The sequence below is a fragment of the Meriones unguiculatus genome, chromosome 2 (assembly GCF_030254825.1).
Source record: "Meriones unguiculatus strain TT.TT164.6M chromosome 2, Bangor_MerUng_6.1, whole genome shotgun sequence".
NCBI lineage: Eukaryota > Metazoa > Chordata > Mammalia > Rodentia > Muridae > Meriones > Meriones unguiculatus.
In genome coordinates, this window is record NC_083350.1 from 113,568,361 (window position 1) to 113,593,568 (window position 25,208).

The 25,208-nt window shown below is 37.7% G+C and overlaps 1 protein-coding gene across 1 annotated transcript in view; it reads right to left on the reverse strand.

Annotated features, from left to right (window-relative positions):
• Tmtc2 (transmembrane O-mannosyltransferase targeting cadherins 2) overlaps nt 1-25,208 on the reverse strand; it is a 420,888-nt gene that overhangs the window by 162,202 nt on the left and 233,478 nt on the right. The window contains exon 4 of the mRNA XM_060377973.1: nt 23,929-24,043. Coding sequence (XP_060233956.1) covers nt 23,929-24,043 — 115 coding nt within the window. The remainder of the gene's footprint in view (nt 1-23,928; nt 24,044-25,208) is intronic.

Consider the following 25,208-nt stretch of genomic DNA (forward strand, 5'->3'; position numbering starts at 1 on the left):
CTGAGGCCTAAGAAATACAACAGTGGTCAGCACCATGAGATATCCCCAAGAGTGTGGTAGTGGCATTTATATCTTGGGAATAAACAGCAGTCTGTCATTTATTTGACTTAAAGCCTCTTTAACAGAAAGAATTCATGGCTACTACATAAAATTAGCTATTTTCTTGTGGGTGGCAAGAGGCCATGAAACTGAAAAGATACCCAGCCCAGCACTGTCACTGTTCGAAACCAACGTAAACTTAAGTGTATTCCAAATACTTAAAAAAAAAAAAATTTCCTTGTTGTAGCCCCATTCCACCTCCCTTACCAGTCCCACCTTTTTTCCCTCCCTCTTCCTCCTCCCCTATTTCGCAGAAAAAGCAGGGTCCCTTTCCCATCCAGCTCAGCTCATCAAGTTGCATCAAGACTGAGCATGTCCTCTTTCCCTATGGCCTGTCAAAGCAGTCTGACAGGACAAGTGATCAAAAAGCTGGCAAGTGAGTCCATGTCCTTTCCTTACTAGGGAACCCACATGAAGCCTAAGCTGTCCATCTGCTACCTCTTTGTAGGGGTCCTAGGTCCAGTTCATGCAAGGTCCTTGATTGATGCTTCAGTCTCTGCAAGCCCCGCTTGGCCCTGGTTAGTTGTCTCTGTTGGTCTTCTCGTGGATCTCCTGTCACCTCCATGTCCTTTTCTCTTTCCTCCCAAAATACTTATCCTTATACAAGTGTAGTTCTCATGCCTTGTCAAATAAGTCTCTTTTTGCAGCAGTCAGAGACCATTATGTAAATCTAAAACTGGTCACAATACAGAAGACAACTGTCCATGGGGTTCCCCAAGACCAAATGAATCTTCCACAAGACATAGAGAGACATGGAGGAACATAACTGAAAAAGGACTGGAACAATGATAAGACCCGGTGGTGGAGTGTGGTCGGTGGAGAGAGGGTGTCTGCTACAAGTCAGTGTCTTCTAGATACTACAAGGAAGCGACACCTATGAAATTGCAACAGGATTAGCCCTTAAACAAGACCAACGCAAAGCCAGCAGCAACTGACATGCCGGTGTGGATGGAGGAAACCTCACAAGACCCCATCCCTACTCAAACATCTATAGACAATTAACTGCTGCTGAGAGAAGGACATTCAGCCTTTTCGACCACCCCAAATGGTCATTCTAGCAACACTAATGAACTCATCAGGTTATATTGATATAAACATGAAAGTAAGAGGCCGTGAAATTGAGAGGGAGTAGAAGAAGAGACACCGGATTTAGAAGAGAAAGATGGAGGCTGAAATTAAATTTTAGTAGTTTAAAAAATCTGCATGCTGTTGATTGAAGTAAAAAAAAAAAAAAAAAAGACAAAGATATTCATTTCTAGATCCACATAGAGAGGACACCGACCACTTTCCTCTAAAACTCAAATTTTGTGTAACTATAGTTTGTCTTAATATACTGAAAAGAAATCTGTCTTCTTGAAATTCCATACTGATTTTAGATTATCCTAAAAAATACCAGGGTACATTTACAAAATCTATAGTTTTCTTTGCTAAAATATGTAGCAGATAGATAGAAATTCCTTGCAGTGCATATCTTGCAATGATAAAGGTAGATACACTCACTCAGCATTTACAGCATTCCAAGCAGTTTATATAAGTAACAAAAATCATATAAGCAGATTATTACATCAGTCCCTGTTTTATCTACGATGAATCTTAGGCAAGAAGATCTATCTATCTATCTATCTATCTATCTATCTGTCTGACTGTCTGTCTGTCTAACTATCTATCTATATCTGTTCTATCTATCATATATATATGTCTTTCTATTAACTATCTATCATCTACCACTTATCTATCTATCTATCTATCTATCTATCTATCTATCTATCTGAGATAAGTTCTCACTAAATAGCTTCAACTAGCCTGGATCTCACTATATAGACCAGGTGGTCTTGGACTCACAGAGATCTGCCTGCCTCTGGTTCCTGAATGCTGGTATTAATGGTAAGCACTACCACACCCACCCAGGTGAGATGAATTTTAATTAAGTAGCATACAAAGGACTATCCAAATAGTGACAAGGACATTCAAATGTAAGCCAGGCAGTCTGAAAATGACTGAAGACTTGGACTATACTTGATTATTCACACCAAAGCATTTTGTATGGCTGTTCAAGTTGGTGGCATAGCATATTCACATTTTGGCTATCTTAATAAACACTTCTAGCTTCAATAATACATTTTAATATACAACCCTGACAGAGTATAGTCAGAAATAATTTTATACACACTGTGCATAATTGTCTTATAAGCAAATTGTTTTATACTGGCTCTTGGTATATAATAAGACAAGATTAGAATAATGTATGCAAAGTAAATGAAAAAATATACCATTTTCTAAATTACAAATATCAGGGTATTTGTCATATATTTATATGTGAAGAACTGTAATATATGGCACAGTTAATGAATATTTTACTTTGCTCATTTCTCATGTTTATCTATTCTCTTAGACAAGTCACTTAAAATAAGGCCAGTTATGAATAATACAACCTGGAGAAGGAGAAAAAGCAATCATTTGTTTCAGGCAAAGGAAGAAAATATATGTGAACATGTGAGCTCCTAGTGTAACATCTACATTCTAGAAAATAACTTTACATACACAGGGATGCACAGACACAGACATATTCATACACACACATACACACACAGAGACAAAGCAGAAACAGTAGCAATAATAGAATGTTTTCTCCCAAGATTTATCAGCTTTTATCCATTATTGACAATTCTAAGAATTACCAATGTATATATAGAATCTCTTCCAAAGTTTTATCCACCTTCCCCTCTAACAACCTTTCTTCTAAAATAACACTTAAAAATAATCACAGTAGTTACAGAACTTGATTAATGAAGTAAGTTTCCCTAGTAAGGGGAACAGGGACTGTCTCTGACATAAACTCAGTAGAAGGTTCTTTGAACTCTCCCCCACCCCGCTGAGCAAGGAGCAGCCTCGTTAGGCCACAGAGGAGGACAATGAAGCCAGTCCTGATGAGACCTGATAAACTAGGGTCAGATGGAAGGGGAGGAGGACCTCCCTTATTGGTGGACTTAGAGAAGAGCAGGGAGGAGATGAGGGAGGGAGGGTGGGATTGGGACAGAATGAGGGAGGGGGCTACAGCTGGGATACAAAGTAAATAAACTGTAATTAATATAAAAATTATAATAAAAAATATAAAAAAGAAAACTAGTTGGAAGAATGACTTCAGTAGGTTGAGAAGAGTTAAATGAATAATTAAATACAAGTGAAACACAAATCCCTATTAGGCACTAAACACTGACAGAAGCAGAAGGAAACATTTCTTTACCACAGTGGTTTAAGCCAAGGGTGACTTTTCTACCGGAGGAAGTATTTGGTAGTGTCTAGCATACATGATTGTCTCAACATGAGTGCCGGCCTTGGGAAAGGGCAAGGATGCTGGCCACTGGCATCAAACGGGTAGAAAGCAGGGATACTGGCCACTGGCATCAACTGAGTAGGGAGCAGGGGTTTTGGCCAATGACATCAACTGGGTAGAGGACAGGGCTGCTGGCCACTGATATCAACTGGATGGAGGGCAGGGGAATAGAAGGGATATCTTGTGTATTGTATAGATGTTGCACCCATAATAAATTTGATGGCTTAAAGCTTAGGTAGAAAGTAGGAGGAGGAACATCCGGCAGGTAGAAAGAATTCTGTGATAGAGCCAGGTGCAGGAGGTTCCAGCCAGCAGGAAATGAAGAGAATAGAGGCATGATCTTGAGCTCAAGTAACCAGCCATGTTACAGAATGTAAATCAGTATAAATGGGTTACTTTAAGGTAGGAGTTAGTCAGAGAAAAGCCTAGCTATATGGTCTAAGTATTTGTAAATAATAATCAGATCTCACGAGTAATTATTTCCTGAAAGTTATGGGGGGGGGGTGGGAGCAGGAGGAAAAACTATTTGCCCTACCAGAACACAGTTGGCCACTGACATCAACTAGGTATAGAGCAGGATGCTGGCCACTGGTATCAACTGGATAGAGATCGAGGACACTGGTAAATGTCTTACCGTGAAAAGGAGAGGCCGCTTCCCCAGCAAAGAGACTGAGAAATCACAATTAACTTTTGGGGTAAGTACTGCAGCATATTTCTTTGTTAAAAAGTTTCTTTGAATGGCAGTCCATCATACACACCTCCATAAAGAATCCATAACACTAGAAAAATATAACCTATGATTGGCTTTGCTGCTTTTTATGAAGAGAAAAACCATTTGAAAAAATGAAAACGCATGTCTTTGCTGCCTCTGAAGGCTTATCTGAACAAATTATAAGTGTCTGTCTGTAATAAGACTGACTTCCAGACACACATGACATAGTACCTGTTCTGTATCATTCTGATGCACTCATATCATTTCATACTATGGTGCATAAATATATGCATCCTGGCTGTCCCTTGGTGTTAGTGTGGGATTAGTTCAGGATTCTTCCTGGGCACATAAATCCAAGGAAGCCCAAGTCACTTACACATGATGATAAAATATTTGAATTTAACTTTTTCTCCCATTTATATATAGTATTTGTAATGCCTAGTATGGTGCAAACAGATGCTAAAGTGAATTTCCGAGGAATAACAAGAGCCAGGCATGGTGGCACACACTTGTAATTTCAATACTCACAAGGCAGAGGAGAATCAGGAGTTAAAGGCCTGCTTCATCTACATAGAGCATTCAAGGCTACTCTGATTTATACGAGATCTTGTGTAAAAAGTTGAAGAGTTCAGTATAGTTCCAACTTATTCTGAATGATTTCACATAGTGGTTGTCTGAACCTATAGAAAAAATACTGAGAAATATACATTGCTATTTATTTTTCTGTTATAAATTGATCTTTAAAGTTTTTTTAAGACATCATTGTTTAAAACCACAGAATTCTAGAAACTTGATTTTAAAAAGTCAATGAAAGTCATAAAAATAAATCCAAAATAAAACAAGTGAATAAAAATACAAAGTCTTGGTGCAAAGAGATGGTTCAGTAAAGGAACTTGGTGCAACTTTAAGGACTTGATTTGATCAAGGACTCATGTGGTTGAAAGAGAGAACTGACTCCCTGAAGTTTTCTTCAGACCTCCACAGGTGTGGTAAACAAATTACAAAATAAATGTTAGAACATTCAAATCTTCAAATGTGACTTTTTGCTTTCAGTTCTAAAAAGGGGTTTTTATAAACACTTGAAATATGAGGTATCCCAAAGCTGGAGTAAATAAAGTCCATGAGCAGCTGAAAAGTCAAGTACTCAGTAATATGTAGCTCAGAGTCTGTGCTGCTATCTACATAAAACTCAAGGGGACCAGGTTGCTGCTAACAGACAGCTTTGCATATTCTCACTGGAGAAACAGTATGGACAAATAACTACTTTTCAATTCTTTTCATTAAGGAAAAACCCATATCACTCCTATACTCTGTTAGTATACTAAAGAGTGCCAGTCAGCCTAGTATTAAAAAGTGAATAGATAATTTTTGAACAAATAGTTTCAATATGAAAAGAGACATTCAAACTATCACAACAGCATGTAAATTGTGCCATGGGAAGGTACGGCACCTTGGGAATCCACGGAAGAAACACTTTCCCAAGATGACAGTTCAGGTGAAGTTCCTAGAGAAGACAAGAGACAAAGGAGAAAGCCAAGGGGGCTGAGAACAGCAGCCCAGACAGAACAGCCATGGCTATGAACTGACAGAGTCGCAAAGGGTGGCATTTAAAACCTAACAATAGCAATAATAACAGGCTTTGCGAAAATCAACTGGCATAATCTATGTAGGAGGAAGCATTTGGGAACATGAAAAGCCAAGACAACTGACAATTACAACTGTACAACTCAGAACAGTTGTGAATCAGCACAATCCTCCCTCCCCAGCAGTTAGTCAGGGGACAGTGTTTACTCACAACGGCTCACCAGGGTTTTAGGAACACTGAGCTCAATCGTGAAGAAAAATAATATATCAACCTGCAGCTGAAATAATCTTCCGAGCTTTGTTTCATTTGATCGTCCTTTAACACCTACAGGGACGTGAAAACTAACGGTTTACCCCCCTCTGAGATACAAAATAAATATTAGATCTTTGATTTATTTTTTTCCTGAAGCAATTTACATGTGTGAAATTTCCTAACAGTAATTAATATGAGTCAGAATCATGTTTGAACTTCGCATTAACTCAAACTTCTTAATAAATTTGCTAACATAGGTGTCTCTGACAGAGGTTTTATATCATTCATATGAGACTAGAGAGGAATTTCCGCTTTTTTTTTCTAAAATGTATGCTCAGTTTTAAGCAATGAGTATAACAGGACACTTAAAAATGAATTCTTAATCTCTATTATTAAGTGAAAATGCCACATAGTCAGAAAGCATGAAGGTCCTTATATTCTGCTAGAAAAACTAGAAAGCAGGCAAAATTATCAAGTAACTATGTGGCTATAAATGGAATCAAATTCAAAGTCCTTCTAAGTACAAACTGTAATAGAGATACTCGAGTCTTGGAATTCCATATTCCCGAAGTTGGAATGCCTTAAGAACTGAGGTGTGTACCTTCTGTGCCCCGACCATTGTGCTGTACGTGAATGAGCGAAGGGAAGGGGATCGCGTCAATGCGCAGCACAGTTTTGCTAGAAGACTGGATCCCAGACGCTTCTGGAACCCATGCAAGCGTGCTGTCTAGGCAGCTCTTGGCCATGCCTCCTAGGAGGATATGGCAAGTCCTCATTATCCTGCTAGAAGTCCATTGCTGAGGACGCTGGCATACATAACAAAGGAGCCCAAGATACTGAGCAACAGCTGCCCTCGCCAGCTGCAACTGCACCTCCCTGGACTTCTGGTTACGTGACAGACAGAGTCATTTCTGTTTTCAGCTTTTTATCATTCACCAATCAGCTTCTCGCCAAGTAGAAAAGTGCTAAATACATTAGTTTTTTTAAGTTTTCATGAATTACATAAAGCCGTACAAGTTAACAAACATGACTGGTACAGAGAATTTTAAATAAAATTCTTCATTATATTTGAATACATACAAAGTATGAGTTGTCTAGTTCTGAGGCATAACGAGATTGGGCAAAACCCAACTATGAAACAATCGGACCAAAATATTTCATTAAAATTACGTAATTTAAGAGTAAAATCGGAGCATGAAATTGGAGCACTTAAATTAAGATTTTAGATAGACATGGTCAGAAGGGTCACTCTTTGCTCAAGGAAACAATTGCATTTGCAATATTTTTTAATGTTAATGTCCTTTCAGATTCTGGAAAGAGCACTCAGGGGAATTACCAGCCTGGAAGAGAAACAGCCTGGGTTTTCTACTTGCAAAAAAAGATTTAGTGATGTTCAAGTGATTAACTGTGAGCTGAGGACACCACTAAGGACAAGCCTGTACTATCTGCACCATGGCATCCTTGCAGCCTCTAGGTCATCTTTAGATAACCGGCATTCTATCTGATGTCTAAACACAAAGATTCTCCTGTGTCATACTTTTTCCTCAAATCAAATGTTTTTCTTCCCTTGTTTTAAAGGAAGGACTCTGAAGACCGGTAAAAATGACGTTTTTACCAAAATGTATAGGCTACTACTAAAGGAGAAAGTATGTCTGAAAGAATTTGAATGAGACATGCACGTTTCACTTATTAGAAAATATTTAACATAGATGCTATGATAAACATAATGATAGTGAAGCTATTTTTACTACACATGGTGATTGTACAGCATACAAACTGTGAATAAAATTAAATGAGTTTTGTTTGAAAATGTTAAATTCCTCTAGTACTGAAAATAGGTAAATCATTCCTCTATACTACTTTCACTGTGTGGCAAAGAAGGCAGAAGCTCAGGGAGGAAAAAACAAACAACCAAATGCCACAGGAATGAACAGATGAAGGCAAATGATCCCACTGCACTACAAAGTTGGAGCTTGTGTCAGAGAATATTGTCTCTGTTGTCACATCACTGCCAAGTAGGTTCCAGAAATACAGCTTAGCTTCTTCTTTGCTCTCTTTTGACACAGACCTGCTTATTTGTTCTAAATTGAATTTCATTCAGATGTTGACAGTTCAATAAAGTACAGCTATGATATCTATTTCCCAAGGAAGATGTTTTCTTATACCCTGTCAAATACAAAGCAGGAGATATTTAATCAAAATTAACTGTTTAGACATAACATGCAAAACTGTTTATCAATTAATATTAAAGGAAAAAGGACAAAACAAAAACAGATTCTCACTGTAGTCTTCACCTTAAAAAAATCTGCAGAGTCTCACTTAAAGAAAAGGTATTTGTGAGGTAGAGTTTGGATGACAAAATCTAAATATCTTTAGGCTCTATCATAGTAGATTCTACTCAGGCAGGTTTGCCACAAGATGCTTCATGATGACTAATTTAATCAGTTTTCACAGGCAACACATAAAGGTATTACTCCCATTTTGGAAGACAAGCTCAAGAATCAGAGCGGTTGGGGAGCTTTAATTCATGTAGGTGTAATCATTGCTGGATCTCTAATTCACAGAAATGTATGTATGCTCGCCTATGCCCAATATTCTCTATACATGTGTGCGGAATGTAATGACGGTAGATTTTCCTCTGTATGTCAAAAATAATACATATGGATGGTATAAATATATGTATACACTGAAAACAATAAAATAGCAGCATTCAATAGAAACCTAGAAAGAGAACTGATAGGGGTGGATATATGACTGGACTTTTCCATAGTACTTATTTCCATCCTTATAATTAGGAGCAAAAAAGTTTTATAAATATATATTATATATATAATATATAAATATTTAACATATTTATATATAAGGTATATATATACTTTATATATATGTATGTAAAGTGTGTGTGTGTAAGAGAGGGAAATGAACATGTGCTTTCTCAGCTGACATGACTCAAAGTGAGATTCAAGAAAAGTTATCTGATTTTAAATTCAGTCATTGCTTCTTTATCCTACATTGTATCAAGCTTCTCAGTTTTCTTTTGGTTTCATATACTTTGTGCTTCTTAGTTATTGGTGTCAATTCTCTTTCTCTTTCCTTACTTTCTACAAGCTCTTTTTTTCCTATATTCTTGTTTTTTAAATTTATTTTTATTAATTACAATTTATTCACTTTGTAGCTGTAGCCCTCTCCCTTGTCCCCTCCCAACCCCACCCTCCTTCCCTCTTCTCTTCCCATGCCCCTCCCAAGTCCACTGATAAGGGAGGGCCTCCTCCCCTTCCCTCTGACCCTAGTCTATCAGGTTTCATCAGGACTGGCTGCATTGGTTTCCTCTATGACCTGGCAAGGCTGTTCCCTCCTCACGGGGAGGTGATAAAAGAGCCAGCTACTGAATTCATGTCAGAGATAGCCCTACATGCTTTTCTTAATACAGGAACATTTTTTACTTACTTCAAGTTCAGGTAAACTGCATCCTCCAATGACAACCATTAATAGGTTTAAACTTGAATCCAACCAATGTACCCACAAAAAGGTTTTTTTTGGGGGGGGTCATTCTAGCATACTAGATCAATTTCTTTTCATAGAAAAACTTACCAATGAATGGTGGCATAGCTACACAAAGAGACAGCCAGGAGGTAATTGGAAACAGCATAAAATTAACATCTAACAAACTTTTCAACTTTTACTACAGTATGGTTGTATCAAGTTTCTAAGCATATTTTATTTAATCCTTCCAAAATAACACTAACATAATCAAATTTTACAGATGAAGAAGACAGATTAAGCAATTTTCCCACGGCCGATCATGGGAACCATCCATGGAAGAGCTGAGTCTAAGTCTGCTTAATAAGAGCCCCTCCATCTGAAAACCTCACTAAGCTGCCTTCAAGACACAAGGGTGACAGAGAACTCTGTTTTTATGAAAGGAAACCTCTCCTTCTATTTCCCTCTTTTCCATGAAAAAAAAAAAACTATTCTTGTAAGCCTGTGTGTGTGTGTATGTGTGTGTGTGTGTGTGTGTGAGCGCGCATATAAATCTTCTGGATCATATTCAAATCTCCTACAAATATTTTTCTTACCCTTTAAGATAATTTTGTGATTTAAAACAAAACTTAAAACTAAGAAGCATTTAGCACAGTTTAAAGTCACTATGCAACAAACATTTAATACAAGTCTACAGAGAGATTTGTTTGTAATTCTTTGCTATTTAGGGATGCTATCCAAACTGGATATCTACTTATTATGAAAAGAGATGCATTTTTCAGCTGTGTGTATTCCATGGCCATACAGGAATCCAAGAGGCACAGGAGCGAGCCTGGTCTCTTCAGTAACACTCATTGTACTCCGATTGATGGTTCATTTAGCCACTCATCAAAACCGTGTTCTGAAACTGTCACTGTGGGCATTTAATAATCAGTACAAAGTCTAAACTATTTGAAAAGCTGTTATAAAGCATGGTAGTTGGCACTATGGTGAAATAATAGCAAAACGGAAGGGGAATCTACCTTAAATTTGTTTGTTCAGTCATCGAGAAGAAAACATTTGTGCACTTCTTAGGAATCGCCATACTCAGATAAATATTTCAGAGAACAAGGAGAATGCTTCCATCACTGAGATGTGGTTATTATCTGGGTCAGAGAAATCTCTATGAGTACATAATGATTCTGGGTAATGCATTCACTTGAAACATGCACGTTCAAGAAGCCAAGTGCTTTCTTTGCTTCTCTAGTGCAGTGCTTTAACTACACACACACACACACACACACACAAACAGGGGTGGGTGTTAGGTCACTTGGGGAGTTCCTAACCTAAGCACTGGCCAGATGTGCTTCAGAGCGAACATCCAAGTCCATCTTTTTCTGCCTGGATAGATTTTTCACCCTAAACACAACATGTTCACCGAGTTTCCCTGAAGTAAACTTCAGTGAGCCGAGCGAAAACACCACTCCACACAGTATTTCTTCTTTTGTTTTACCATGTGTACATGTGGGTGGCTTGAGTACAAGTGTATATTCACATGTGTGTGATTACACATACATGTGCAGGTACATGCCCATGTGTATTAGCTACACTATTCCTTAAAGTCCATTCTGGGTTGTTTAATTTAGGTATGAGGAAGGTGATATTCACACATTAAAGACTGGGTATGGAGTCCTAACTACCACTTTCAGGCACTGGAGTCAGGGGAAGGCATAATAAAACGACCAAAGGCTGGAGACTGACAATGGAAATTACTAATCAGAGAAAAGGGGGTCAGCAGTGTTGTTTACTTTCATTCTCTTGTCTTCACTATTCATTCTCTCCTCAGGCTTGATAAGGGAACTGACCTGCTGTACAGACACATCTCAGCCAAGGGGAAGATGCTCACTGAGTGTGCGTGAAAAGTGTGCTTATTGAAGGTTGAAGCAACGGTCTTATCGTCCGCCAGGCCGCCCTTTACCACTTCACTCTATGCCCAGCCTACTTCATCTCATTCTTAAAAAGGATCTTCCCAAGTTTCCCTAGCTTTCCTCCAACTCTCTGTATTATCCGGCAGCCTTTGAATTTTTAATCCTCTTGCCTGAGGTGACTACTGCCATCTCTAGTTCACGTTTGAAAAAATAAAACAAAACAACAACAAAAAACAGGGTATAAGAATTGGCCTGTTTTCTCGTCTTATTTGCATCATCCTCATCTGCTGCTTCACTGTTTTATTTTTATTTCTATTTCTTAGGAGACAGGCGTTCACAATACAGCCTCCGGCTGACTCAAACATTTGGTAATCCCCCTACCTCAAGTGCAGGGATTACAGGTATGCAGACCGCTGTGCCCGGCACAGTTGACAGTTTCTATGAAAAATTGTTTTCTCTGAGTTTTAGGACACAGCTTATCCCCCTAGGCTAGCAGTACCCACAACTAATGCTGATCTTTAAAGAATTACAGATTTTTCTAAATGTTTCCACTTCAAACAGGCAAATGAGCATGAATATTGCCAAATACCAATAAAGTCCACCGTCTCTTTAGACTTCAAGATAGTTTGGATTAGTCCCTCAAATGAGACTTTCCAATAAAAATTGCCATATTATGAATTTATAACAACCAGACTAGGCTTAGGTCTCCTTCAGATGTTGTGTGGGCATTTTCTTACACTGTACTCATACTGACAGGACAGAAATGGGATCACTTTCATCCAATCCTGTGACATGACATCCCATCTTAAAGGACCCCAGGGGCAAAGTCAAAAACTGGAGAACCTTGATTGAAGGTGACATATATGCACGAAGTCAAAAGGGCATCAGCGTGTAACTGGTGTTATCTCTCACAGTCAGGGAGAAAGGAAGGAAGATACAGAGGGAAGGACAGTTTCTAAAATAATCCAGGACATATCTTTTTCATATGGGTACTTGAGGAGAACAGAGGTACCCAGAGCACAATAATGTGCACACATATATCTCCAATAAAAATTTATCAAGCACTCACTGTGTACTAAGCAATGCCCTAGAAACTTTGTAAATATTACAAAATGATGCCTTTTGGACTTTTCATTTTCTTAGTTAAGAGTCGTGTGTGTTTGTGTGTGTGTGTGTGTGTGTGTGTGTGTGTGTGTGTTATGGTGTATATGGACCCTGATGTCTTTCACATATTAAGCATATACTGTACTACTATAATGCATCCCCAGTCAGTCTTTTAACACTCTAGAAAGTTAACTCTGGATTTATATTCAATTTTACTACAAATATTTATAGTTATATAATTAATTCATGTGCTTTATAGCAATAAGAGTGAGGTAAAAACAAAAGAATTAAAAAAGGGAAGCGAGTTTGAGAATGGTAGAAGGGTTGCTTTTGCTGGAAATAGGGTCAGCGTGGAGGCCTTACCTCAATAAGGGTAATCTTGAAGAGAGTAATTGAAAGGAGTGATTAGAGATATAATTCAGCCACCAGGAATAATGTGTTGATTTGTACAAATAAAATATATAAGAAATAAGTAGCAAATGACACAGTATTAGTTTTTAAATTTATTATCATCACCACATCCAGATGCCCTCAAACTTCAATTATACTTTAAGCAACTTTACTATCATGTAAGCAAAAGCTTAGTTAGGTTCTATATAACTGAGAGAATAAATTAAGTGTCAGGCGATATTACTATAATTCCTGGTGTGTCTAGAAAATAATTCTTAAGCCACAGTAATTGGAAATCTGCAGCGAACTGATTGGAACTACGCAAATAACAAATTTACATCTGTTCATTTTTCCTCAAGAGCAGAGACAGAAAGACACTTTCTTTTCATATTGCAAAACCTCCTTCTGAGAAAACTGAAATTAATTTACTTAAAATTCTACCGCACATCATCTGCATGCTCTGGGTGATCATAATTTTAGGAAGAACAACAATAGAAAAGCTTCTGGCCATTTAGGCAACTTCCAATCAGTTTGAAAGTTAAAGTGAACAGGAAGCAGTAACTCAGACAGTGACTGAGCTGCCTTATAATCTCTTTTATGGGCTTTCTAACACACGTCCTCGGTTTCACCTTCACAGCTCCAGAGGAAATGACTACAAAATTAAAGAGTTTTTAATAATATTTCAGAAAAAAACAAAAACAAAAAATAAAACAAACAACAAAAACAACAACAAAAACCGCCTCCATTCAGTTTGTTCCAGCGTGGAGTCTGTGTTAACTCCTTTCTACAGAGTTAATATGAATGAACCGCCTCTCTTCAGCACAGCCTGGCTCATACAGTGCTATTTTGCAACTACATCTGAAATAGGAACCACATAACACAAACAAGCAAAAGCAGGACCTGCTCTCTGTCCTTTTTCTTTCCAGGCTCCTACTTATTAAATGATTCCAGCTTCCCACTTGCAGGAGAAGGCAAGGCTGACAGTTCCACAGGAGTCTCAGACACAGTGCCCTGTGTCCTTGCCAAAGACGTCGAAAGCAGTGAGTGTGGAGTGACAGGTTTGATTCACTTCTGTTCAAAAGCATGTGCAGAGCACCAAAGAAGTGCCAAAGATTGCATCCTGCACTAGAAATGAAAATATAAATAATTTACATCTCTAGCTGCCAAGGGACACTTAGTGTTCATGTAAATGCTGTGGCCACTGTGCCCATACATTTCTGAACAATAAATCAGTCTCAGAGATTCCCTGTGGCTTTCTTTGCGCAAAATGATTTTCTCTGAATACTTTATGAAGAAGAATCAAGACTCAGATATTGACATCTAACATCCTGGTTTTTTCCCCTTTTCCAGGAATATAAAGTTATACATCCTCTATCAAGATGCTTAAATATTGTTTTTACCTATAGTTCCATTAGCAGTTCTTGTATTGAGGCTCATATACATTACACAAATACATCCATTTAAAGTCAGTTTTCATTCACACAATTATATAGTTATGAGAACAAAATCTACACACCCTACCTCTAAATGTCCTTACAAAAGCCTTAAAAATGAATTTTGGATGTTTACAGAAAACACTTCAAATTACATAGGCAAAACTCATTTTTGCCCTTATGCCATCCTTCTCACTTATTTCTCTACTACAACTCCTAGCATCCTTTTCCTTTTCTTCCAGGCTTAGTTAAGACTTTGTCCGCCATGTTACAATAGAACATGGGTGTCACTTAGTCATGGGTTTTACTCAGAAGTAACCTTAGCCAGGCATAGTTGGTGCATTCTGGGAATCCTAGCACTCAGGAGGCCATGGCAAGAGGATCAAGAGTCCGAAACCAGCTTGTGGTTACTGGTATACGCTATCATCACCAGCTTAGCATTATCCATATAGTGTTCATACACATGCATGTGTACAAATGTTTACCTGTGTGGGGGTCCAAGTATTTTGTGTGTGTGGAAACTGATGTCAGGAACCATCCTGAATTGCTCTCCGACCTTATTCTTTAGGGCGGGATATCTATCAAGAATCGACTGATACACCTAGTCTCCCCAGGTTGACTGATTTAGGGATTCCTGACTCAGCTTTCCATGACTAGAACTATCAAATAATTGCTACATCCACCCTGCATTAATGAGGGTTCTCAGGATTGAACTCTGTACCACTTCATTGTTTGCTAGGAAACCATCGCCCCAGCTCGAACAAATAATCTAAAATCCAGATTTCAAACTACTTGAAGACAGAAACTATACTTTCCTTGTGAGCTAACTCTTGCCTTCTAATCCAAAGACTGTTATTCTGAAAATGTTTAGTATTTGCTGGGTGAGTTTATAGATATGGTGCTACTGATGAATAAGAAACAGAACTTCACAGTGAGCCACTGTTTCCCAAAACCATGTGAAAGCCAATGATATTTGTAATAGGTGTTACAAGAATCAGGGATTTTAAATAGTAGGAAAAGAGTCTTCACCTTACAGCTAAATTATAAAATCAACTCACAGTGATTCACAGGGCAGATGTGCAAACTAACTGCAAAATAAGATGGGTCTGAGAGGCATAGGTGTGAATTGTAACCTGGCTGACCAAAACAAAGCAAGAATGCTAAAGTGTATATGGAAGAGAAAATAATGAGGTTGCAAGGAAGATTTACAGGGGGGCATACCCAAAGAGTGATTCCAGGTCTTTCTGAAAAGAACATTTAGGTCAACTAAAATAAAAGCACACTATGAAAATTTTTCTATTTAAGTTTTCATAAACTCATGATCACGTGATCATGAGCTAAAATTAGTTCTCAAACTTAACACTGAATATAAAAACAGACCTCTAATGTGCTGGTTATTATTGGATCTATAAGGGGACAACTTGGCACTCCATTGCAATGGTGTGAAAACTTTAGTTTGAAGCTGGTGCCCCTGTTTGGGAGGGACTGGGGAACCTTTGGGCTGTGGAAGCTTTGGCAGGAACTATGTCAGTGGAGGAGAGTTTTAACCATTACTGTCACCCCGCTTCCTATTCATGCTCTGCTTGTGATTGCAGGTGAAGAGGTGACTGAGAGGTGAGTTCTTAGCTCCCAGGTCCAGCCACCATGCCTGCCACTTGCTGTCACAAATCCCTGCAATGATGAGATTTTTATCTGTTTTGAACTTTAAGCCAAAATAGACTGTTCCTTCTATGAATTGCTCTCATGATGGTACTTTATCACAGTAACATAAAGTAACTCCACATCTCTTTTCCATAATTGATGCTTCTACTAAAAATGACTCCCTCCTAAGGTGTCTTTGGACATCATGGAAAACATAAACCAACAAATCCCATATGAATATTTTTAGTTCTTAAAAAGTATCAACTGCTTGCTGATCACTCCTCTTTGGATTACACATCATTGCTTCAGTGAAACTGATTCTCCCAATTGTGAGATATGTGGGGGAAACTTTACATATATACATAAAAGGTTCTGCTGAATTCTAATACATATTACCCAGCCTATGAGCCTATGTAGAAATAAAGTCATTACACTAATAATTAGTTAACATGGAAAGCTCTTATGGGAATAGGATGGGCATCTTTATAAAATGATGGCCGTGTAAGAATATAGTTAAGCATGAAATGCCAAAGATTCCTAGCAAACCACAGAAAGGGACATTAAGGCTTTCAGAAGAATAAGCTCCCCTCCCTAACAAAAGTGAATTTACAAAACAGTACACCTCTATAGTTTTGTAATCCAGTTTAAGTACTTTGCTCACAGTAGCCATACATAACACAAGAATGGAAGAACCAACACTAATATAAATGTGCGAGGAAATGAATGCAGTTCATCAGCAGGCAACTGATTCAAGAGGTAGTCCTTTTTTATTAATTACATTTTATTCACTTTGTATCCCCCTATAGCTCCCTCCTCTCTCCCCTCCCAATCCCTCCTTCCTTCCCTTCCCCTTTTCCAAGCATGCCCCTCTCCAAGTCCACTGATAGAGGAGGTCTTCCTTTCCTTCCTTCTGATCCTAGTCTATCAGATCTCATCAGGAGTGGCTGCATTGTCTTCCTCTGTGGCCTGGTAAGGATGCTACCCCCTCAGGGGGAGGTAATGAAAGAGCAGGCCAATCAGTTCATGTCACAGACAGTCCCTCTTCCCATGACTATGGAACCCATTTGGACACTGAACTGCCATGGGCTACATATCTGCAGATATGGGCTACATATCAGTCTCAAAAAAGACCCCTGTGCCCAGACTTTTTAGTTCTGTTGTTCTCCTTGTGGAGCTCTTCTCTTCTCCAGGTCTTACTATTTCCCACTTTTTTCATAAGATTCCCTGCACTTTGCCCAAAGTTTGGCCATAAGTCTCAGCATCTGCTTTCATATCCTGCAGGGCAGAGCCTTTCAAAGGCCCTCTGTGGCAGGCTCCTGACTTGTTCCCTGTTTTCTCCTTGTGATGTCCATCTTCTTTGCCTTTCTGAATAGGGATTGAGCATTTTAGCCAGAGTCCTTCTTCTTGATTAGTTTCTTTAGGTGTACAGATTTTAGTATGTATAGTCTATATTATATGTCTAATATCCACCTATGAGTGAGTATATAGTCTGGCAAGACTGCTCCTCCCCTCAGGGGGAGGTGATCAAAGAACCAGCCACTGAGTTCATGTAAGAGACAGTCCCTGTTCCCATTACTAGGGAACCCACTTGGAGACTGAGTTGCCATGGGCTACATCTGTGCAGTGGTTCTACATTATCTCCATGCATGGTCCTTGGTTGGATTATCAGTCTCAGAAAAGACCTCTAGGTCCAGATATTTTAGTTCTGTCATTCTCCTTGTAGAGCTCCAGACCTTTCCAGGTCTTTCTATCTCCCCGTTTTTCATAAGATTCCCTACATCTGCCCAAAGTTTGGCTATGAGTCTCAGCATCTGCTTTACCTGCTGGGTAGAGTCTTCAGAGGCCCTCTGTGGTAGGCTTTTGTCTTGTTCCTCATTTTCACCTTTTTTTGGATGACTATCCCATTTGCCTTTCGGGATGAATATTGAACATCTTACCCAAGGTCCTTCTTCCTGCTTAACTTCTTTAGGTGTCCAGATTTTAGTATGATTATCCTAGATTATATGTCCATCCATTTATAAGTGAATATATACCATGTGTGTTTTTCTGCTTCTGGGATACCTCACTCTGGATGATATTTTCCAGTTCCCACCATTTACCTGCAAATTTCAAAATTTCCTTGTTTTTTATTGCTGAGTAATATTCCATCGTGTAGATGTAACACAGCTTCTGTATCCATTTCTCAGTTGAGGGGCATCTGGATTGTTTCCAGCTTCTGGCTAATACAAATGAAGCTGCTACCAATATGGTTGAGCAAAGGTCCTTATTGTGTACTTGAGGAGGCAGTCCTTTTTAGTTTGGTATTTTTAAAACACGGTCCCATGTAGCGTACTCATGTCAAACTTGCTTTGTTATGGAAGAGAATATTGAACTCCTAATCCTCCTGCTTCTACTTCCTGAGCACTAGGATTAAAGTAGTACAGGATCACACGTAATGAGGTTATTTATGAGACAGAATTGTCTAGCGTGTGATCAAACTACGTATTTTAGAGAATGTGGTTATGAATATCTATTACTAGTGGTAGAGTATTTTTCCTATTTTCATTGAGCTCTCATGACTTATCTAAAAAAAAAAAAAACAGTAAATATAGTTAGAAATCCTATGGGGGACTATAATAATGAAGCCACTGCTTCTTTATATTATATTAGAGGCGAGGCTATTATACTTTCCTCTAAATGCAGAATTGACAGACATTCTTTATTATGTGTTACAATATTAATCCATTCTTAGTTTGTTTAGAAGCCTTACTTTCCATGGTAGCTGCTGATCAAATGCCCTTCTGACATTTCTAGAGATTATGTATTTTTTTCTCCTGACTTTTTAAATTAAGAGTGTAGTAATTGAATTGCAATATTAAACATCACACCATTAATCCCAGACTAAGTAACACCTGCCTGCAGTGCTTTAATCTTTAATATGTTCCTACATGCACTAAATTAATTTCAAGACATGCATGCATTTGTATTCATAAGTTTGACTAGTCTATTGTGATTTTTGATTTATTCTTTCTTGTTTGAGTCTTATTTTGATTTTAGGGTGGAGCTGGCAGATTGTTCTTTTGTATGTGTGTATGTAATTTTGCCAAGTTTTGCTTTCAGTATAATCTTGCTTCCTAAAAATAAGACAGAACTCTGACACTTCTTTGAGGATCTGTCAGGGCCACTTGAAAAGCACCTTGACTTGGTTCTTTCCTAAGAAACTTTTTTTTCTGTTTTTTTCAAGATGGGGTTTCTCTGTATAGCCGTGGCTGTCCTGGAACTCACTCTGTTGATCAGGCTGTCCCCAAACTCACAGAGATCCACCTACCTCTGCCTCTAGAGCGCAGGGATTAAAGGTATGCACCACCACCACCCAGGTCTAAGAAAATTTTGATTATATTTCTTGAGCTTTCCCAAGGCATTTGACTTAGATTACTTTTTACTCTTTAGCACAAACTGAGATGCTGTATTTTCCCAGGATAGTAAATGCAGAATTTTTACGTGTTTACTACTGTGTTATTTTAAGTATCCACATATCTGTTTATAAAAATACCTTTCTCCTTTTCAGGTTTGCACATGAGATTTTCTATTCTGCTCTATATCACTCTTGCCAGGATTTTCAGATCTTTTCATATCCTTGACCATTGCTTCTCCAAATTCTAGTTCATTTATATTTTCTTTTTACTTCCTTTGAATCTAAAAGTTAATTTCCTTTCCCTTTTCAAGCTCCACAGATTGGATACTTGGATTCTAAAAACATGGAACAAGGGAAAAATCCCAATTATACTCAAACATGATCTCTCTGCTATATAAGATAATAAAAATATGATTATACTGCACTAACTTTACTATCTGCCTTCTGAAAGTGAATAAATAATGAAAACATTCAATGTTTTACTGAATTACATGCTTAAAAGAAAAGACTGCCTGCGACAAATCTATACCAACAATAAAAGGACATCAACTACTTTTCAGCCAAAAAATTATTATATTTCAGAAATCAGTGAATAGCACAGTTAAAAGAATGTAAGTCAACTACATATTTATGAAACACAATGATGTAAATCACAGAACAACAGCTCAAAGACTTTGTCTCTGAAAATACGTTATACTCTAAAAGAAAAGCTAATATACAAACACAGACCTGCTAAAACTCTTTTAAAATAATTTCCTGTGTAAAACATGCAACTTTAGTGGTTTTGAAATATGAATAAAAAGGTGACCATGAGCTATGCTTCATGCTATCTTTGTTAAGAATGGATGAAACATTGCCTTAAATTTCATAATACACGGCTACTGTCTACAAACATGGAGTTAAATGATATTCAGATGCAATAATTAACAGATCCTTAAATGCTTTCCTCAGCATTAATTGAAAGCAAATCTTGGTCCAGGCATGCCATCCCACTAAAAATCCAACCATGTTCTTATGTCACACAGTTAGTAAATTCATAAAGGCGGTAACTGTGATTAAAAAGTTACTTGCTGCATTCTATTAGATTTAACTCCAAACATTTTATTTCTGTCTGTGAAGATGATTCTAATTGTTTTTTCTTGGATTTTTAAAAATTCTTTATTGATTACACTTTATTCACTTTGTATCCCCCCTCTGGTTCCCTCTCTCCTCCTGTCCCAATCCCTCCCTTCCTCCACCCTCTGCATGCATGCCCCTCCCCAAGTCCACTGATAGGGGAGGTCTTCTTTTCCTTCCTTCTGATTCTAGTCAATTAGGCCTCATCAGGAGTGGCTGCATTGTCTTCTTCTGTGGCCTGGTAATGCTGCTTCCCCCTCAGGGGGAGGTCATTAAAGAGCAGGCCAATCAGTTCCTGTCAGAGACAGTCCCTGTTCCTATTACAATGGAACCCACTTGAATATTGAACTGCCATGGGCTACATCTGTGCAGGGGTCTTAGGTTATCTCCATGCATAGTCCTTGGTTGGAGTATCAGTCTCAGGAAAGACCCCTATGCTCAGATTTTTTGGCTCTGTTGCTCTCCTTGTAGAGTTCCTGTCCTCTCCAGATGTTACTGTTTCCCACTTCTTTCCTAAGATTCCCTGCACTCTGCCCAAAGGTTGCCCATAAATCTCAGCATCTGCACTGATAGTCTGCAGGGCAGAGCCTTTCAGAGGTCCTGTGTCAGGCTCCTGACTTGTTCCCTGTTTTCTCCTTCTTCTGATGTCCATTCTCTTTGCCTTTCTGGATAGGAATTGAGCATTTTAGCAAGTGTCCTCCCTCTTGATTAGTTTCTTTAGGTGTACTGATTTTAGTACGTTTATCCTATATTACATGTCTATATGAGTGAGTATATAGCCTTGAACTCATGATCCTCCTGCCTCTGCCTCCTTCAGCAAATCCTACCGGTGTGTGCCACCACAACTGGCTCTTTTTGAATTTTGAGATGTGCATATTGGAGGTTTCCTGTGTGCCCAGTTTTCATTGTATATCCTTTTCAATTTAAGCAGATGTGGAGATGTAGATATGATACAGCTAGAAGAGTATGTGTTCAGGTGAGAGATGACTCTGTGTGTGACCTTAGAACAGCTCTGAGTCCTGCCTTCCTCATTCTTTGAATCCATCCCAGTTGGAGCTAAACTAGAAGGAGCAAAGAGAGGGGAAACTGGTATAAAAGAGCTAAACTGGAAGGAGTAAAGAGAGGAGAATTATTGTATGTGTTATATGTATATATTATATGTATTATATAAATGTGTTCTATGAAAGAAAAATAATTAAGAAGAAGGACAAGGAGAAGGAGGAGGAGGAGAAGAAGAAGCACTTACAACTGTTATGGCAGAAGGAATACTGGAAATTTTCAAACACCAGATCATAAACAGAGAATATAACCTTGTGCTCTCTCATATAATTAAATATTCCTGATCCTAGAAAATGCTCACACTTATGCAATCTCTTAAAGCAACTTCAGATATAACTCCATATCACTCAGGCTCATCTTATTTAATATTTTCCAAATCAACCTTTGCTGTCTATTCTTACATGAATCAATATTCAGATGTGCTATTTAAAGTTACTGGTTAGTATTTTTAAATATTAGTATAAAAATAAAATTACAGACAAAAAATTTAAAAAAATAAAATAAAAATAAATAAAATTACAGGGATTAATGACAAGATTAATTCTGACAACCAGGAATCATATTGTATCTGGCCAGTGGGAGTTAATTTCTCATCAATTTCTACTTAAAGTTTAATGAAGTTACTAATGTCTGCAGGTTATATTATTAATAAAAAGGTTAACTGCTACAAAATATTTCTGATGATTTATAATGTAAGTAGGAAATGGACAGAACAGAAACTTAAGATTCTCCAAATCCTCTAAAGTTCATTAAGAAAAGAAGGTACTTTATTCCAATAAGTTCATCAATTTCAATTGTTCCACATGAAATATCTCTCCCACCTTTGCTGTAGGGGATGGAACCTAGGATAACATATTTAGTGATCAAACTCTTTATCACTGAGCATCACATACATGGGATAGAATTACTAAGCACCTATAAGAAGATTCTTGAGTGATGACAGAAAAAGTACTCAAGTTTCTAGCGACAAAAAGGAATGCTATTAAATTAAGCTTTCTACAAAAGACTAAGAAAAATAAAATCCTTTTTTTTTTCGTGTTAAGAGTTTAATTACAAGCCAGTGATAGTGGCACATGTCTTTAAACTCAGCACTCAGGAGGCAGAGGCAGGTGAATCTCTGTGAGTTAGAGGCCAGGCAAGTCTTCAAAGTAAGTTCTAGGACAACCAAACTACACAGAGAAATCTGTTCTGGAAATAAAAGAAAACAGAACAAAAAAAAAAAAAAAAAAAAAAGTAGGCATCAAGTTCTGACTAAGAGTGGTTACATTGTTATAAGTAACTGGTCCTCTGTGGCTCCACAGTAACCCTGAAAGAGCCTGCATAGATGTTACACAGTCCTACCCACTCTTCCTACAATTTCATCCATGAAAGCTTATGGCCTCATGAGTCATTCAGAGATTCTTTCCAGGGTAAATGCAGACCAAAAGACAGAGGAGAACTGGGAGCCAGCGGACTGAGGAGAGGATGTGACATTGATATTCTTTCCCAGCAAGACTGAGAAGAGCCAGGATTCTACATGCATAAAATACCAAGAGCCATCTTCCTGCCTGTCCCACAGTCCCACTGAGAACAGAGAAAAGCCAGAACAATAAAACTGTATCAAATTCTCCAACAGTGCCAAGCACCTGGATCTAACTCTCTCAGCACCCTAGCAACCCCAAAGGTTCCCAGCAAGAGGAGTCAATAAACTAGATACTCTTTCCTGTTTAGGCTAAATTTCTATTACATATAAAAATTTCCTAAATGTAAATGATAAAGGAAAGGATTCAAGTTCACTTTTCATTTACCAATCCAAACTCACAATGCCTCCTGGAACCTTCCATCCAAAAAACAAAGATAATTTAGCACTTGAGTTTTTTCAAACTCAACACTGAGGGGTATTTTGAAATACGACATTACACAAACTTTGATGTAATCATGATTATCTTTGAAGAACTGGACACGCTAAACTAGAAGAAACTGTACCTAACAACTACAATCTTTCTGCTATCTCCCTGGTTGATTTTAGTGAAGAAAAACATGTCATTTAATATCCAATTTCAATTATATATATAATTGAAATATATATATATATCCCATTAAAGACTTGTTTTTGAAATTTTGTATTTATCCATCTAAGTTTGAGTAGAACATATATTTTTAAGTAGAACACACTTATACCAACTTTTGATATGTGACATAGTACTTCAAAAAAAATAATTCAACCATATATCACGAATATAGATGATGTAGCATCTCACAGAGAAATCCCAAATACCATTCATCTACTGCGCTCAGAGATCTAATTAAAAGGAAAAAATAGTAAAGAAAGAAGAAAAAACTATTTTAGAGAAATAGATATTAGCATCTCCATTTCATTAGTTAACTCAATAGTCCCCCTCACAGCAGGTTTCAAGCATGAAAGAAAGCAAGGCATACTCACAGATTATACAGCATGTCAGCCATGTTGCTGCGGTAGTACAGAGCATTTCTATAGGCGCTTTCAGCTTCAGAAATTTTACTCTGACTCTTCAGAACATTTCCAAGGTTACCCCATGCTGGCAAGAAGAAAAAGAAGTATTCAGGCTGAGCATCAATCCAATTACATATGACATAATATCTGTCTATCAGGAAGTACCACAGAGAGGGAAAAAATCCTTCATAAAACATTTTATGGGGAAAATTTATTTCTCTTATACTCTAACCTTTCATCAATCCAGGAGATTAAGTATATTCTAAGTCTAAAATAATTAAAGCAATCATTACGGCTCAAAGCTGATGCACACATATAGTTCATCACAACGCCAAGAACAATGTTATCATAGGGTTACCCACAAAGACTCCATGTTCTTTCAAGTTTCCGTAGGGGTCTTTGTGGTCTGAAAATATTGTATACATACTGGAATGGAAGCAGTAAGAAATCATCTTAAAATAAACCAAGATTTCATCCAACTATGAAAGAACTGATAAATGCCATAGAATGCTTGAAGATAAAAAGCACAAGAAAAATAAACAAGATCAAAGTTACAAAGAGCCTTAATATGTGTCAGAACATATGAGTAGAATATTATACTTCTGAACACAATTAATTTTACAAGATATGTTTTAAAATGTGGGGTGTTAATTCTGAAAGTAGATGCTTTGATAACCAGGGAGGTGGAAATGAGAAGGCTTGTGCACTAAGATATATCTACTTAGGTGATATACTAACTATATTGGAAGAGTCAAAGATATCTACAGTATCAAATTTTATGCATTAAAACATGCTGCCCAATTTCCCTCTGTTTCTGTAACTTAACACACCTCAGTTAACGTTAGTCACTAAATAAATGTTCCTTGTATCCTTTTACTAGCTACAGAGAAAACCGTTCTGTCATATTGCAAATGCTTCCATGGCAAGAAGAAGACAAAACAAATAGTGCCACATGTCTTCCTTCATGCTTGACATGTGCCATCTCTCAACACAGACCTACATGTGAAACTGACACCTACTTTGCAGATGAGAAAGCACTAAAGAATGTGCCAGGTTAATTCTAAAGCAGAAATTCTGATCCAAAACTGATTAACCTAAGCCCGCCCGATACTCTAATTAACATTCTCATACTAGATTCACCTTTTGCTACAAAACAACATCCATACACTGTGAACTGCTCCACAGAATCATGAGTTCAGAGAGACTGTTAACATTAAATTAAAAAAAAGAAACATTAAAAACATTACCAA